This window comes from Haliaeetus albicilla, chromosome 16 (assembly GCF_947461875.1).
Source record: "Haliaeetus albicilla chromosome 16, bHalAlb1.1, whole genome shotgun sequence".
NCBI classification, from domain to species: domain Eukaryota; kingdom Metazoa; phylum Chordata; class Aves; order Accipitriformes; family Accipitridae; genus Haliaeetus; species Haliaeetus albicilla.
In genome coordinates, this window is record NC_091498.1 from 28,190,774 (window position 1) to 28,206,354 (window position 15,581).

Here is a 15,581-nt window from a genome sequence, read left to right on the forward strand (position 1 = left end):
AAGTCAACAGACATCATCCAACACCACAGTCACACGTCACTGCCACACAGAAGGTTTACGTGATACCACGTAACGTTAAGGTCACCTCCAAAGCCACAATGCAGTGAAATTAGAACAGCTGCAGTGAAATCACTGCAGAGGAGGAGGGGGAAATTCAACAAAGTTCTACTTACTTTATACAGCAAGAAAAACATCAGCTGTGGAAACTCAGTGGATTTGCAGCAGGCTTTTACTCTGAAGGCCATATGCAGGACTGGGTTTGTTCTTTTTTTACTTTAAACTGCTCGTGTAAAGTTCTGCACACTAAACAGCTATTTACATACAGGATGTGATGAGTCAAAGGATCAAACATTAGAGGTAAGCTTTACGAAGCTCTCTCATCTTCAGAACTGTAACAGAAGCCACACACTATGATGAAAGATTTTCTTGTTCCTGTGTGTTTTGCAACAGCAGTAAACTTTTATTTTTGTTTTTTTTCATTAAAGCATGCTGATAGCAAGGTCTTTGCATTTGGAACTAAATCATTAATCCTAAAAGGCCTATTTTTCCTGATTTCTGTGACAATGGGAAAAAACACCTTTTTCCTCAGCATTTTGCAATTTTTTTTCTATGTGACTTTCAGAAAACAAACATTTACTGACCAAACCTACATCAACGTGAGTATCTTAGAATTTTTTCAACATATTTACGTATCTATCTTTCTGTGAAGAATTTCCTGACTACATCTGACATTATCAAGTTCAAAGGAAAAGAAACAGAAAGCAGTAAAGACCACTGTATGTGTCTGCAACATACTTACAAAGAAATTAAATGAGGTTTAAATTAAAATTAAAATTAAATGTCAACTGTTGTGGTTTAACCCCAGCCAGCAAGTAAGCACCACGCAGCCACTCACTCACTTCCCCCCGCCACCCCCCCCGGTGAGATGGGGGAGAGAATTAGGAAAAGAGGTAAAACTTGTGGGTTGACATAAGAACGGTTTAATAGAACAGAAAAGAAGACACTAATAATGATAATGATAACACTAATAAAATGACAACAGTAATAATAAAAGGCTTGGAGTATGCAAGTGATGCACAGTGCAATCGCTCACCCGCCGATCGACGCCCAGTTAGTCCCCGAGCGGCGATTCCTGCACCCCCACTCTCCCCAGTTTATATACTGGACATGACATCACATGGTATGGAATACCACTTTGGCCGGTTTGGGTCAGCTGCCCTGGCTGTGCCCCCTTCCAACTTCTAGTGCCCCTCCAGCTTTCTCGCTGGCTGGGCATGAGAAGCTGAAAAATCCTTGACTTCAGACTAAACATTACTTAGCAACAACTGAAAATATCAGTGTGTTACCAACATTCTTCTCATACCTAGCTCAAAAACATAGCACTGTACCAGCTACTAGGAAGACAATTAACTCTATCCCAGCTGAAACCAGGACAGGTTTTAAAAGAACATACAGCAGAATCCTGAGGTTCCAAGCTTACCCTCTCTCAGGTTGAGAGCTTGATAGTCTTATGTACGCAAGTTAGCCAACACTCCTGTGTTGGGAAATGATACTGTTCTACAAATCTAAGATAAGTAATAATGGGATCTCTTGCTTTACAAGCTCAAATACTGAGCCAACTAACTTGCAGAGCTCTAAATCAAAATACATAAAACAGACTAAAAAAAAAGGGGGGGGGGGGGGGGGAAGAAAAATATTAGCCTTTGAATTTTATTGTCAAGTGAGATACAAAGCTCTATCTAGTCTGTCTTCAGAAACCTTGGCCTGAAAGCAGAGCTCCCAGCCCGTACTGTAGATGTGTCTAACCCTAACCACACCGCCTGCCTGCAGCTCTACTGGTGCCATCTGCAGTACCGGGCTGTTGTAGAAGGGAGACTGGATGCCTAGCAAGGGAGCAGAAGCTACAGGAGACCACTGCGTGGTGGTGTGGACGTCAGGGGGACAGTTTGCCTAGCTTGTCCATGCTGCATGCTTGGGTCCATGCTCGGGGGTAACTGAGCACTCAGTTTTCTCCCAAGGCTTTAATTCATCTTTATGCCATCCCCCAAAAATCTGCAACCCCAGTAAAATCATCATAACTCTTCCTTATGCTACAAAATGAGCAGGGTTTCTGAATTTGGCCAGTATTTCATAACTTATGTGACATTTTTTGAAATGAGCAATAATTCGTTAACAACAAATTAAGATAACATGTTTGGAGCACAGAAGGAAAAGAGTGACCTAGTCAAGTTCCTTCTGAATGAAAGTCACAAGTGGTTCTAGAGCATCCTCTCAGGACAAAAAAAAAAAAATGAGAAGAGTTTTTACAAATATTAGAGGCATGGAATTCGTTAACTCTTTAAGCTGAGGTAATACCACTAAGGTGACCTTGAGGGTCAGCTCATATAAGGAAACTAACTATACTGCTTGAATTAATCTCACAGAAATACATTCTTCACAGATCTCCCGTCACTATTAACCCATGCAATTTTACCAGTAAAGGAGAAAAAAGAAAAAAAAAAAACAATACAAGGTATTCTCAGCACTACATTTGGCCTCAGAACTTTTGGCCTCCTCTTTAAGGGCAAAGCAGACTCACTTGAGGTATCCTGTCCTAACCACTGCCTAACAGGCTGCTCCTGCCAGAGAAGGCATTTTGGTTTTCTGTATTCTTATAGAATAGCTTTATTTTGTAACCTGTTCCTAAAAGACCAACTCAGATTCACACAGCTTGTTTACACTCTTTACATCAACAGCTGGAAAACACCGTAAAGAAGCATGCGTCATCCCACTTAGGTATACAGGGAAAGCACATCCTACAATATAGTCATACAATGAGAATATTAATCTTGTAGGTCCACTTCAGTCAATGGATCCTTTCATATATTCTACCCATTACCACAGGAACATTCTCTGGTAACACTGGTTGAGCAGAAAGGGAAGAAATACTGCTGTGTAACATGACAAGACATCTTGTAGTACGCTACTGTATCACTTTTACTAGCTGTTTCTTGGGGCCTAAGTGGTTGGGCATGAAGGACAGAAGGTTAATACTAACCTTCCTGTTTTCATGCACTCTTGTTAGTGAGAAGAGGCGTGCATTTATCCTAGCTGGGAAATTCATCCCACTTCAGATTTAAACAGCTCTCACAATGAATCAGACCTCAACAGCAATTAGGTAATAATCACTTTTGCACCAACAGAATAACTTTGCAGGTAGAAAAGGGCTGTTAATGTTTCGAGCCAAGAAACTAATAAAGAATTCAGAGCCGAAATGTGGCGGGGAAAAAAATGGTTCTGCTTTTACTCTTCACTGTGAAATATATAGCATAAAATCACCAAATTCTTTTCAGAAGAGATGGCTGTTTGCTTGTTAGCCTCTAGAAAGTGAGGATAATCACGCTAGCAACAAGCCTAACTTTCAGCCGATTTGGCTTGATTTTTCCTCATTTCATCTCTGAGCTTCAGACTCTCCATTTGCCAACACTTTCCTGTCTCTTACTTTGCATTATGTGGACCGTCCTGTCAGTATTTCTGAAGCAGTCACAGACTGCAGAGTTTTCTGGCTTTGAAGAAGTGCAGAGTATTTGCAGGTCTGCCGTACACATCACATAACGTGTCTGGAAGAATCAGCACGAGACAGACTCAAACGAATTCCACATTTTGGTCCCGGTTTTGCCACTGAACTGCCGCGCCATCTGTAACTAACTCTCATGCGTGCAACTTTCAGCCCTCAACACAGGCGCTCACATGTCGTGCTAAGAAGTCATAGCTGCAAGCATGCACACGCTGCTACAACTCGAGTGCTTGCATCCTGCAGATATTGGACTCTCCAGCTACTTGTGTGATTCCCAGAATTTATCCACACACATGTGACAGATAAACGGACATCGGTTCAACACTTGTGCATAAGTATCCCCATCGGTAGTTAAACCTCAGTCAACACGATTAATAAAAATATCTCTATATGTCCCTCTGCAAATGATGAATGCTCTAATTATGTCTCATATGCAAGACAAGCAGGCAGATGACAAAAAAAACCCCCAACTTTTCTTGTTTTAAGTGAAATACGTTGCTTTTCCAGAACACAGAGAATCTCCACTCATCTCCTTCATTCATTACAAGCTTCATTTACTTGTTTGTTTTCAGAAACTGTCTTCCCTAAACATATCTATGGTATTTCAAAAATGGAATATATATAGCAAGTGGTTATCCTACATGTATATTTTGACATGAGGAGCCGCTAAATACTTGAAAAGTAGTTACTGAGAACGAATAGTAAAAGCCTCTCAGGTTTTTGTTATTTATTTTACAAATTTGCTGATGCCAGTTCTCTGACAAAAGTTAGAATCTTTCTAATTTTTTCCACTGTACTGCAAATGTGAATATGGAATGTTAAAAAAAAAAAAAAAGACAGAAATACATGCGAAAAAGCAAAGCAGACTCAAACAATTCTTCAGAGATCTTACAAGATCAAAATGATGCCATAAAGTCCAGCAACATAAAAATGTGTGAATAAGAGCGAGCAGAAATAGCAGTAAAAACATAGGTAAGGTAAAATAATACTATACATTAGAATTCACATGCACACGTACTTCAAATACATTGGAAGAGATGAGAAATCCGGAAAGCTCCAAGTTAACTATCTGGAGCACTCTGAACTAAGGTGCCACTTACCAGCACATGTCATGAGTATGAAATAGTTTAACCTTGCCATCTCAAAGGAAGCAGTAATCTTACACGTCTTTTAAGTTTAAAGGCTTCAGAACAATGAAGACAAATTCAACACTACAGCTGAGAATGATATCTTCCTTGCTTCCACAGGTGTTTTGCATGTTTACTACTTGTTGTTCAGGTGTTTTGCATATTTAATTCTTACACAGTACACACAGAAATCCAAAACTCTACCAAAAAAAAAAAATCCACCCCTATACTATACCAACATCCTGCCAAATTGTATCTTCAGATACATGCCTTTGACCTCATTTATTTAAATCACAGCTTCACCATGCATTTGAGAATATTATACAGCCAACTATGAAATGATTCTGTTTAGCAGATTAAACGCATAGATGAGAGAAATGAGGTTAGAGAGGCACAGAAAGAAATTTTACAGAAAGCTGGTCTGAGGAGCAAAAGGAAGCTCTTCGTAGGGCTGAAAGGACTCACCTCTTGGCTAATCGATTTGTCAGTCTGCAGTTCCCCTTGCTAGAGGGCCTTCTCTTCTTGACGTTACCTTCCAAGAACTACTCTCCATCTAGCAAATTTATAATTTCCTAACATGCAGAGAGTGCCTCTCTAATCTATCGCATGGGCTCAGGCAGCAAAAGCAGCTGTGTTTGTTCTGTTGCCTCATGTTTCATGCACCTGCACGGAAGCCAGGGATTTGATTTGCCCTTCCAAAATTTAAAGCAGCATAGACCAGACATGTTGTAATTCCCACTAATTTCTTCAAAAAGCTCTTTCTTTCCTCACCGCTACCACTCACTAAGGCACTGCCAACATCTCCAAAATTATTTGAGTCAAGATGTTTAAATTTTTTCCAAGGAGGAAAAAAGGGACAGTCTGCTACTAGGTAAATAAAAACACTAAGCACTGATTTTATTTAAAACAGAAAAAAAGAACAAATACTGGATACTGATACTCTGTATCATAGCTGATAAAGAGACTTGTTACTGTCTTCCGAATTCTGAGTAGTCCTTGCAGTACATAGAGAGCAGCTCTTCTCACAGTTTTTTGTACAAAAAAGTTTCTCTATATACAGTGTAGCTGTTGCCTACCTTTAAAAAGAAATGCGTAAACTGTTTTCCCAGTCACTGAAAGTGCATATACAGGACCACTCAAATTTTTGTTTGTAGAGAACTGACTAAATACCATAAGATTTATAGCTGCAATTTACTGAAGAGCTTTATGGACTGCTATTTAAAGCAGTCCTGCTCACTTACATACACTAAAAAGTCTTTTTATGAAAGCGGGATCATTTAAGCCCACTCCATGTATGTCTTTTTTTATTCTTTCATCCTGTCTTCCAATTCTTGCCGTATATTTTAACAGCTTGTCAAAAATGCCATCTCCCTTCCATCACCAGTAGTATTAGAAAAAGAATCTAGGGAAATATTTTTTTACAAAGTAGTTCACAAAATTCCTGCGATGGGCAAAGGATTAAATATCACAGCCTGACATACAAGGGCATTAAAAAAAACCCCACAATGCAAAGGCAGGAAAGAATGTGGTATATGTGGATTCATCAATTTAGTTTTTAATAAGTACATCATAGCTACGAACAACAGCAAGCTCTAGAAAACACTGAGAAACAAAAAGGAGAATAATGCCCCATTGCATTCGTTCCTGTGATGGAATAATACATCAACAGAAGTACCTCAGCTACACTCTTCTAAGAAATAGGTCTCTTCTGTATCATAGGAAAGCCATTTCAGTAAAGTACCTGGCCCACAGAAGTACTTCAGGAAGGACTGCAGATCATCATCTCTATATTCGAGCCTCCCTACACCTTCACACTTACCTTTCTCACAAACGTCAGCAGAATTCCCACTTCCTAAATTAATGCGTCTTACAAAGATGTTGTTCTCTAAAAAACATTTTAGAAGGTAGGTGCTATTGTCTGAAAAACGGTATTTTAAAAATTGTAATGACAGCACGACCATGGTGTGCCAAGGCACAACTGCCACAATGAAGTATGCCCACAGATCGGTAATCTGAGTGGTCCAGCACCACTTGTAGTCTTTGATCCATATTTAGGAATGCAAAAAGGGCCCTTGTGATATTCACCATCACGAAACTGAACTTTGCAATGAAACTCGTTCGTCAACCATTCATTTAATACTATGTTTCTGACTAGGTTGTTAAGGGGACAGGCCTTTGAATATTTTGTTTACCTTCACAATACGCAGAGTCCCCTTGGACAGAGAGATAACCATTCTTGCATTCGCAAGTAGCTTTTGTGTTCCAGTTTTTGCACTCTGAATTTTCACCACATCTGTGTCCCTCTGCACAGAAGTTATGGCCTGAAATACAAGGAACATGCAACCTGGTATTAAAACATGTTTATTTCAGATATTCAGGTTTAATATTTACGTTGACCGTATTGCTCTGAAAAACTTTGGCATGCCACGTTCCAGAAATTCTCTCTATAAACCCATCTGGTGCATGCAGGCTTGTTGGATTCCTCCATCAATTCTTTCTCAGTTAAACCATTTAGTTCAAAAATGTATTTGTATGACTAGTTTTAGGAGAAAAGGAGAAAAGACGACTTCAAAGCAAGAAGCCATGACAATACATTAGTCTTCTACTGAACCCACGTAGGATAAAATGCCACCTTATCTCTGATTGCCGAGAAGCGTAATACTAACTCACACCAAAAGGATAATAAAGTGTAATATCAAAAAAAAAAAATCCATCACAGTTCTCTTATTACGCATAATCAAGCATGCTTTTAGAAGCGCAAAAATGAGACGTTGCATTACAACACAAGACTATACTGGTAGTCACAACAACCTCATGCGCTGCCTTGCAAGTCTGTCACCAAAAACTAGCTAGATTGCTTCTACAGTTTGTAATTACTCGGTGCATCATGTTTCGTAGGGGAGAATTTTTATTAATCTCTCCTTTTTCCTTGACGCAAATTCTGAGTAGCTTCTTTGTGAACAGTTTCTTTTATTCCATGCAAAGTCATTTCTACAAACATGATGAATTTTGCCACTTTCTTCTATAAAGGCACAACTGCGTCAAGTTCTTCCTTCCTGGCTTTCAATATTTCTCAAAGATCTGTCAAAATCTCTCCCTGCTGAAGACTAAAGTAACCGCAACTTTATCTCTTTAAAGGCACTCCACTGGAAGTACCGTAAGAGATAACTAAATACCTTACCGAATTTGACAACAGGAATTTTTTTCCCCCATTGGTGCATTTTTGATGGAATTCTCTCTATTGATATCCACGAGTCAATTTCTATTTGCCTGAGATATATAAACAGTCATTTCGGTAATTCTTATTTTTTCTGCATTTTCTCTCCTGGAAGGAGGGGAACCAGAAACCCCGATGTACCGTCAGCTACTTGTATTCATATAAGCGCAAGCTGGAATACAAGAATAGTCTCTGCCAATTCTGCCTGGTCATAAAGGAGTAAACTAAAAGTTCTAGTTCACTGATCCTAAACTTTCCTTACGTCCCCCTAAAGACAGCTAAGAAAAAGACAACCTGGACTTCTAAGATCTAAATGCCAGATTCAGATCTTCGTTCATATCCCTCGCTTTAATATTCTTCAAGGAAATGTGGAAGAAGTTTTCATCTACAGTAAGCAAATTTTCATAAGGCTATCCTGAAGCTGTTGTTCACTGAGGGTTTTTTTAATTTCTTTTTAAACACGCACTTCGGTCATCTACTAATTTAAGACTCGGGTGTTGTCATTTTAGTGCACTCCAACTTTATGAGTCTGATCACCCAACGTTGCGTTGTGAGGTCATTTTTAAAGAAATGTAACACTTGTTAGCAAGGAGGACACTTTCTCTGTGTCAATATCCAACTCTACACTTAAACTTCAGATTAATTTTATTAACCACCAAGGTATCTTCCTCGTGCTCACTCAGCTCATTCTTTCATTGCAATACAACTTGTGAAAAAGAACCAACTCCGTTAATGAAAACTGCAGATATTCCTTCTAGTTTTCATTCATTTCACAGTCTGGTAAAAACCACTCAAGTATTCCAGATACAGCCTTGTCAAGCCTGGGTACATTTTATACTGGTAAAAAAGGGCACAGTTACACTGCCTTTAGCCATTTACGCAATCACAGTATTTGACTTCTCATTTTTGCCTTCATAATTATAATCAAAACTGAACACTGGAACCCATCTCCCCAAACTTATCCATTCAGCATCTAATTTATACTTGCCAAGCGGGATTACTATTCTGTTGGCATTCTAGATAATATCCAAGAGACAACAATTTTTATAACATTTTCTTTGTCATTGTTTCCACTAAGACTATGACATCCTAGTCTATTTCCTGCTTCTTTAGAATAAAAATTCTCCTTTGAACTCATACACAGTATTAGTTTTACATTTTATTATTACTGGCAGATTGGTTCTGAGTAGTACTATGTAACATTTCAGTGTGTTAAGCTAGGCACTATAAAAATACCACGTTTTAATTTAGTATGGATTGTTACTACTGTCTTAGGATATCGTGTTTATATTTATTCATTTAATTACATTTACCTCGCATCTAAACCCGTAAAAAATATTTCATCTTTCTCAGCATGTTTTAGTTACAATAGTCCTTGTACAACTTTCTGCACCAAAAAACTTTGTTTCTAGGCTCTTTTTATCCCAGTGAGTCAACATTTCACCTTGTGATCAGTTCATGGCAAATTTAGCACTCGCAATTGGCCACAAGGGATGACTTCCCAGGGCTAACTTTCATCACAAGTCCCGAGTCCCAGATCAGCCACTCTTCTCTAACAGCACTTTCTCCCAAGTACAAGCTGCTGATTGGCATTCAATGTCACATCATGGCCCTAATTCTTCTTCACTGTTTATTTGCCACCTCTGAAATTCGTCAGTAGATATGATGACTACCCTAACTATCCATTCTGTACCACTAGAGCTGTCACCTTTTTTAAAAAATTCTCTGGAAAAAACTGTGTTGCTTTTGTTCCCTTGTTATCAATTCAAATATGAACTGTCTCCATTCAGAATCGGACTCTTACTTATGTTTTCAAGCTTGAAGGCTGTTAAAAGAACGTAGAAAAAAAAAAGTAACGCTCCAGTTCTCTAACTTGTGTAGAGGCTCTAAAGAACTTTTCATTGTTCTCCTCTCATTAGGCATACAATGATAGAACACCCACATCTCTAGATTGCCTTGGCCTTTATTATTATAAGACCTGTGAAACACTGTTTCCTACCTTTTAAAAATGCTGACTGAAAGTGACTCAACTTCAATTTCCCATAGCATTTCAGAAAACTTGTTCAATAAGTCTGTAAGTGGAAAGTGGAAGCCATTCCTGTTAAGAGCACACATGGTGCTATAACCCTGTATGTTACCAAGCTTTTACAAAACGAGTGTGATGTAAGGTTAACCAGCAAGGGGGGGGGGAAGATACTTGATGGTATAGGAGAGTAAGGGTTCACTGTGCCTCTGTCAGAGTAGGCATGCCATCGATTGGATCAGAGAGCTTTTCCAAGTACTTTTCTTTTGCAGTGAAGATGCACATTTAGCACTTCAAAAGAGCCAAGAGGTGCATACCGAGGAAGTGTGGTTCTTGCCTTTCTTAGACCGTGGTCTGCATTCTCCCCAGCTGGGGTTTTGGAGGCAAGAAAGGACTAAAATGCTATCTACTCTATCTTAGTTTATATTGGGCCTGAGTGCTTTTCCTGCCCTTCTGGTAAATAAAGGCCACCTCATATTTGGACTACAACATGAAGAAATAAGCTAGCTCTGTTCTTCTCACATTTAACAATCCCAATTCCATGCCTACTTTAGGTAAATATGTTAATTCATTCTTATTCAGAAAAACAGTCAGGAATGCACACAGGCCCACTGACCGTGACAACCATGCTTATATTCCTGATTAAACAGGGAGAGACCGAAGCACTGACTTAAACATCAATCTATTCATGGCCAGTCTTTTCATGGGACCAATTACTTATCCCCAAGCAAGCAGAATGGAAAAGAATGCAAACATCTGATTTTTAGTAATTCTTTGGTGCGAAATGGATTATAGGGTTCCTTTAAAATACGTACACAGATGGCAAAACCACCCATCGATACCGTAGTGGGGTCTCTGAACCTCAACCATGGGTGGCAGCTAGTAGAGGGCATGCATTCCGATTGCCCAGGTAAAAATAACCGAATTACTGAGACTTCAGAATATTCAGCAAAGTCTTATCCGACACAGTCAGCTCCTCTCTAAATATAAGAAATGGCTTAAAATAGAATCATCACATCTGAGCAAGCAGGCAATTGGAGTGGATTTGACAGAAGCACACAAAATCTTAAATAGTTTTGATAATCTAAACTAATTTCAGGCCAACACAGATGACAAGGCAAGTGAGCATGAATTAAAATTACAGATAAACACATTCAGAACAGATGTCAGAAACCATCTTCCCCACACATACACATACACACACATGGTCATAAATGTGCACAACAGCCCTTCAAAGTCATTCAAGACATTCAAAATACAATTAGGTATTACCAACAGGGGAATTAAATATTGAAGAGTGTGTTTAGATTTTTGATGGGCCTGATGACCTCTGTTCCTTCCCCAAACATTTCTGATAACATTACACTCTTCCTTTATCAAGGCTGCTGAAATGCTTGCTCCAATTTTTCTTAAGAACATATTTGTATCTTTCTACTTCTTTCTTCCGACTGTGGAATGACCATTAATAAATGTAGTAAGACAATTATGAAAGAGACCAGATTTCAAGCTAGCAGAAATAAAACTATCACTTCTGCAGCACCGGGAACTGCACAACTGGCTAGGCCTTAGCGGTCCCAAGTCAGGTTATCTAAAATTAAACATTTATTCCATTTTGGGACATCCAAACATTGCTTTTCTTATTTTTCCAAGCTTCTCAACATCTTCAGGTTCCAGTTCCCAGAATCCACTTTTCCAGAGCAGCATGGTAAGCTGTTTTGTGCTGTCATCCAGTTTTTAAGTACCTAACATACTAGGCAATTTGGCTTAATTATTGACTGACTAATGCAAGAACTCATTCAAGACTACAGCTGAAATCAATGTATCTTATACCCATAACTCTTCCTACTTTTTTTATGGGCAACACTAACGTGCCTCTCATTTTTCTGAGGGTTTCCTTGTAACATCTGTAATGCTTTCTGTACTTCTTACAATATCCCTAGCTGTTCATTTCAAAAACTGGAACACACCTGTTCTCTTGCTGTTCAAGAAGCTACCCTTCAGCAATCCACGTTTCACATTTCAGAGGCTTCTAACAAGAACGCTGACGATGCTTCCATTAATAGCATCAGCAATGTTCAAAAGGTCTAAGGTAATTTCAACCTCAAAATCTTTACTATTGTTATGATTTAACCCCACAGTTACTACATAAATGCATAAAGTAAATCTGGGGGACAGCTCATAGGAGGAGTCATAAAATTTGCACTAGCAATTATGCCCTTTCATAATCTGAATCAGTTTTTAATGAGTCATGAGCAATGAAGCACCCTGAACAGCAGTTTTTACGCCTTCAGAGATTGTGGTCCCAGAACTCAGTGGTCTGACATAAAACAGTAACTTCGTAAATTCTTTCCAGCTACTATATCAATGCAGACCTTATTACATACTGCTTATCTGCATGCATTAGAATAACGGTACCGCACAGCCTAACGAGCTTATAAAGATTTTTTTTTTTCCAGATATAAAGCTCTTCTAAATCCGAAGTAACATTATAGCTATGTTTAGAAATAAACTAATTCATATTTATCAACTTCCATTAAATCTTAATAAAACTAAAACCTTGAAATAACTCATACCTCACAGCAATGAATGAGAAACATTCGATTTCTGATAAAGCAAAACTCAGTTTCACAGGCAGACAGGGAGAGAGGAGAAACATGCTAACTGAAGAGCCTTCTCATTCTCTAATTGAAAAAATTAAAACCTCCTTAAAGCAAAACAAAGCAATACAAGTCAGGGTGGCAGAAGCACCATTTTTGGATTTAAATGCTGTTCCCTGCTGTAAAACACACACTTCAGCTCACCAGTAGGATTCTCTGCTTCCTGCTAACCAGTGTCAGCAGTCAATCTAAATCCATCAGCCAAACCATATTACAGGATAGCAAATAAAAATTACTTTCTCCAGAAACCAAACAGCTCTCACTACTTCATTATTTCTTCACACACTCTCTTCTAAGGAGAGCATGACTGAAGCTGCTAGGGCTGTTAAGGCTATTCTTACATACTAAAATTGTGAGCATAACAACATAAAAATTCTCTCATGAAACTTTATTTGAATCAGTCATTCAAAAGAGGAAAAAGCCACTCTTTCAAAATTATACACTGTCTTTGGCAAGGAGAAAAACAGCTAAAGGGAACAATAAAACACTTTTATGACACTATTTTTTGTATTAGATTTGTCCCTGGGATATAAAAAAATGTAGCAGGCACGCTGTAAGAAAAATGACTGATTCTCAAAAAAGTAGTAAAAAATTTATTTTATACACAATGATTCTTTGTAAGATTTTAAAATTAACTAAAATTTCTGTAAGCCTAGAAGAGAGCTTGATAATACCACAATGCCCTGCTGAAAAGTATAAAAAGTAGCCACACAGTTTAAGCAGACATTTATATTAAAGCACACAGATGAAGGGCAAAACTAGGTACACGCTACATAACATTCAAGGATAGATTCTACATACGGATCTGATGAGGCCCATTTTTGCATTCAGGTACAACAAATCACAAAAATAAGCCGTCATTGTACAGCAGAGGTCTTCCATACTACACCTGCCCTGCTGTACACCTTATACAATCATTTTACTGAAATCTAGAAATTGGCTTTTAACAATGTATTAGCTTTTGCCCTACTATAAACTCATGTAGCAAAACTGAGGAAGAAAAGGTATTATTTGCTGTCTTTACTTTCCTAACCATTTACAAACAATAATGACTATCTAGGAAGCCCACCAGCTGTGTACATTATAGTATTCAACTTGGTCCTTTGCTGACTCACAATTTCCATCACCATAAACACCACAGATTTATTTTTTTCCTTGCATACCCTATTTTATTTTAGGCACTTATCTATTATTGTGGTAGATATTACAGAGATTCCCAAAGAGGGTACAGTCTCATACCACAGTATCATGAAGCTTCCGTATTCCTCTGTGGCTTTTTTCCTTCCGTTGATCCCCCACATTTATCCTTTCATTAAACGGAAATTCCTTTGCTGCTGCCAGAAAAGCACATGCTGCAAACTTCCTACCCTTGCCCAATTCAGCAGAGGTACTCTATAATTCTACAGAACACAAAATTCAGTAGAAGGTTTCCGTTTCCACAACCAGATACTAAAGAAAGCACAAACTGATACAAAAACAGAACCTACCAGTGACTATTATGCACTAATAAACTTCACATAGAATTACTGTTCTCATTTAACATTACTAGTAAATGCTTACTGATCATCCTGTTGACTAACTAAGAGCCTAGCTAAGGGCTAATGCAAATAATTATCTGTATCATCATACATATAATGTGAAATTTGCACATGATGTGCAAGTGATCCATGTGGGTGGGCTTCCAATAAATGCTCTGATTACTCAGGACTATATTTACTACAATCTTTCTTCCTCACTACTGTTGCTTGGACAATAAAAGTTGAATATAGACTCTGAAAGAGGTCATTATTGCAAAACAGAGAAGCATTCTATCCTTTCCCAGTAAAGGACATGTTGGCACAGGGCAGGACCAGAAACTATGGCCTGCCTGCCATATCAGAGGGCATCTGTTTGCAGGATAAAACCCATACCAAATATGGAATTCTTAATAAACATCCGGTTTTAACACCAGCACTCTACATATGATAAAATTACATACTACCACTTCGGGCTGCGTGCAACTGAAGCAGAAGTGTCAAGCAGCATATATTCTATTTCAAGATATAAAAAGCAGTTTAGGAGTGCTAACTTCAATTTATGCCTTTGTAAAAGTTGACAAAATTAATCATATCTTTAAGCATAATTTGCAAAGAATTTTAAAAAGCAAAGATGAAATACAAAATAGGTGGTAGAGTTTTAGCTGTCGGCTAAAGCAGAATTGAAGTGGAAGTTTAATGTATCGATTTGAAAGCACCATGTATCAGAATTCACAGGAAGTGAAAGTACAATTCCTTCCTTTGCTTCTAGAGACCATCACATCAGTATACATATTCATACATAAGTATTCACATACAGACGCTTTGGGGATGAATATCTAAAAGGAGTACCTATCATTAACAATAAGACAGAACTGAATAATTACAGAACTTATCTTTCATCAACTTTGAAGCTTTCAGATTTCTAATGCTTTTAAGTAATGAAGATAATTTTTTCAGTACTGCACTACATCAAACTGGGCCATCTGTTAAGCAGTATCATTAAGACATCGAGGGACAAAGAAGCAACAGTTACTGCTTGCTTAAATAGCTCAGACGTGCTGCCCCCTGCAACCACATGCATATGCTTGCAAGTTCAAGGCCTTAGTAAATATTTAACTATGCATATTTATTAATTAATATTTACTGGCTAAGGGAGAGATCCAGAGCCCCTTCATTGGCGTCTACGACGACGCTGGAGGAATCTACATACGGGCAAGACAAGTAGTCCAGCGGGCCCAAATAACCATCTAAGCCTGGAAATGCTTAATGCTCATTTGGCACACCTCTGGCTTGAAATTTCTGAGGTGCATCACTACAGGCTGACACGCAAGTCCTGCTCTGAGAGACCAGGCTCCCCTTAAGCTCAGCTGAGACTCAGCACCAAGGGAGAGGTGTGGAACAGAGGTACAAAACAGACGTACACAGGGAATGATTATTCTAACACCTTTCACCTAAGAGCTCACTGATTACAACACACTTTAAGA

General features: G+C 38.5%; 1 protein-coding gene across 5 annotated transcripts in view; it reads right to left on the reverse strand.

Annotated features, from left to right (window-relative positions):
* Positions 1–15,581, reverse strand: part of NELL1 (neural EGFL like 1) — a 299,225-nt gene that overhangs the window by 197,059 nt on the left and 86,585 nt on the right. For all 5 annotated transcript variants that reach the window (XM_069804084.1, XM_069804082.1, XM_069804087.1 and 2 more), the window contains exon 12: positions 6,876–7,004. In XM_069804084.1, coding sequence (XP_069660185.1) covers positions 6,876–7,004 — 129 coding nt within the window. The remainder of the gene's footprint in view (positions 1–6,875; positions 7,005–15,581) is intronic.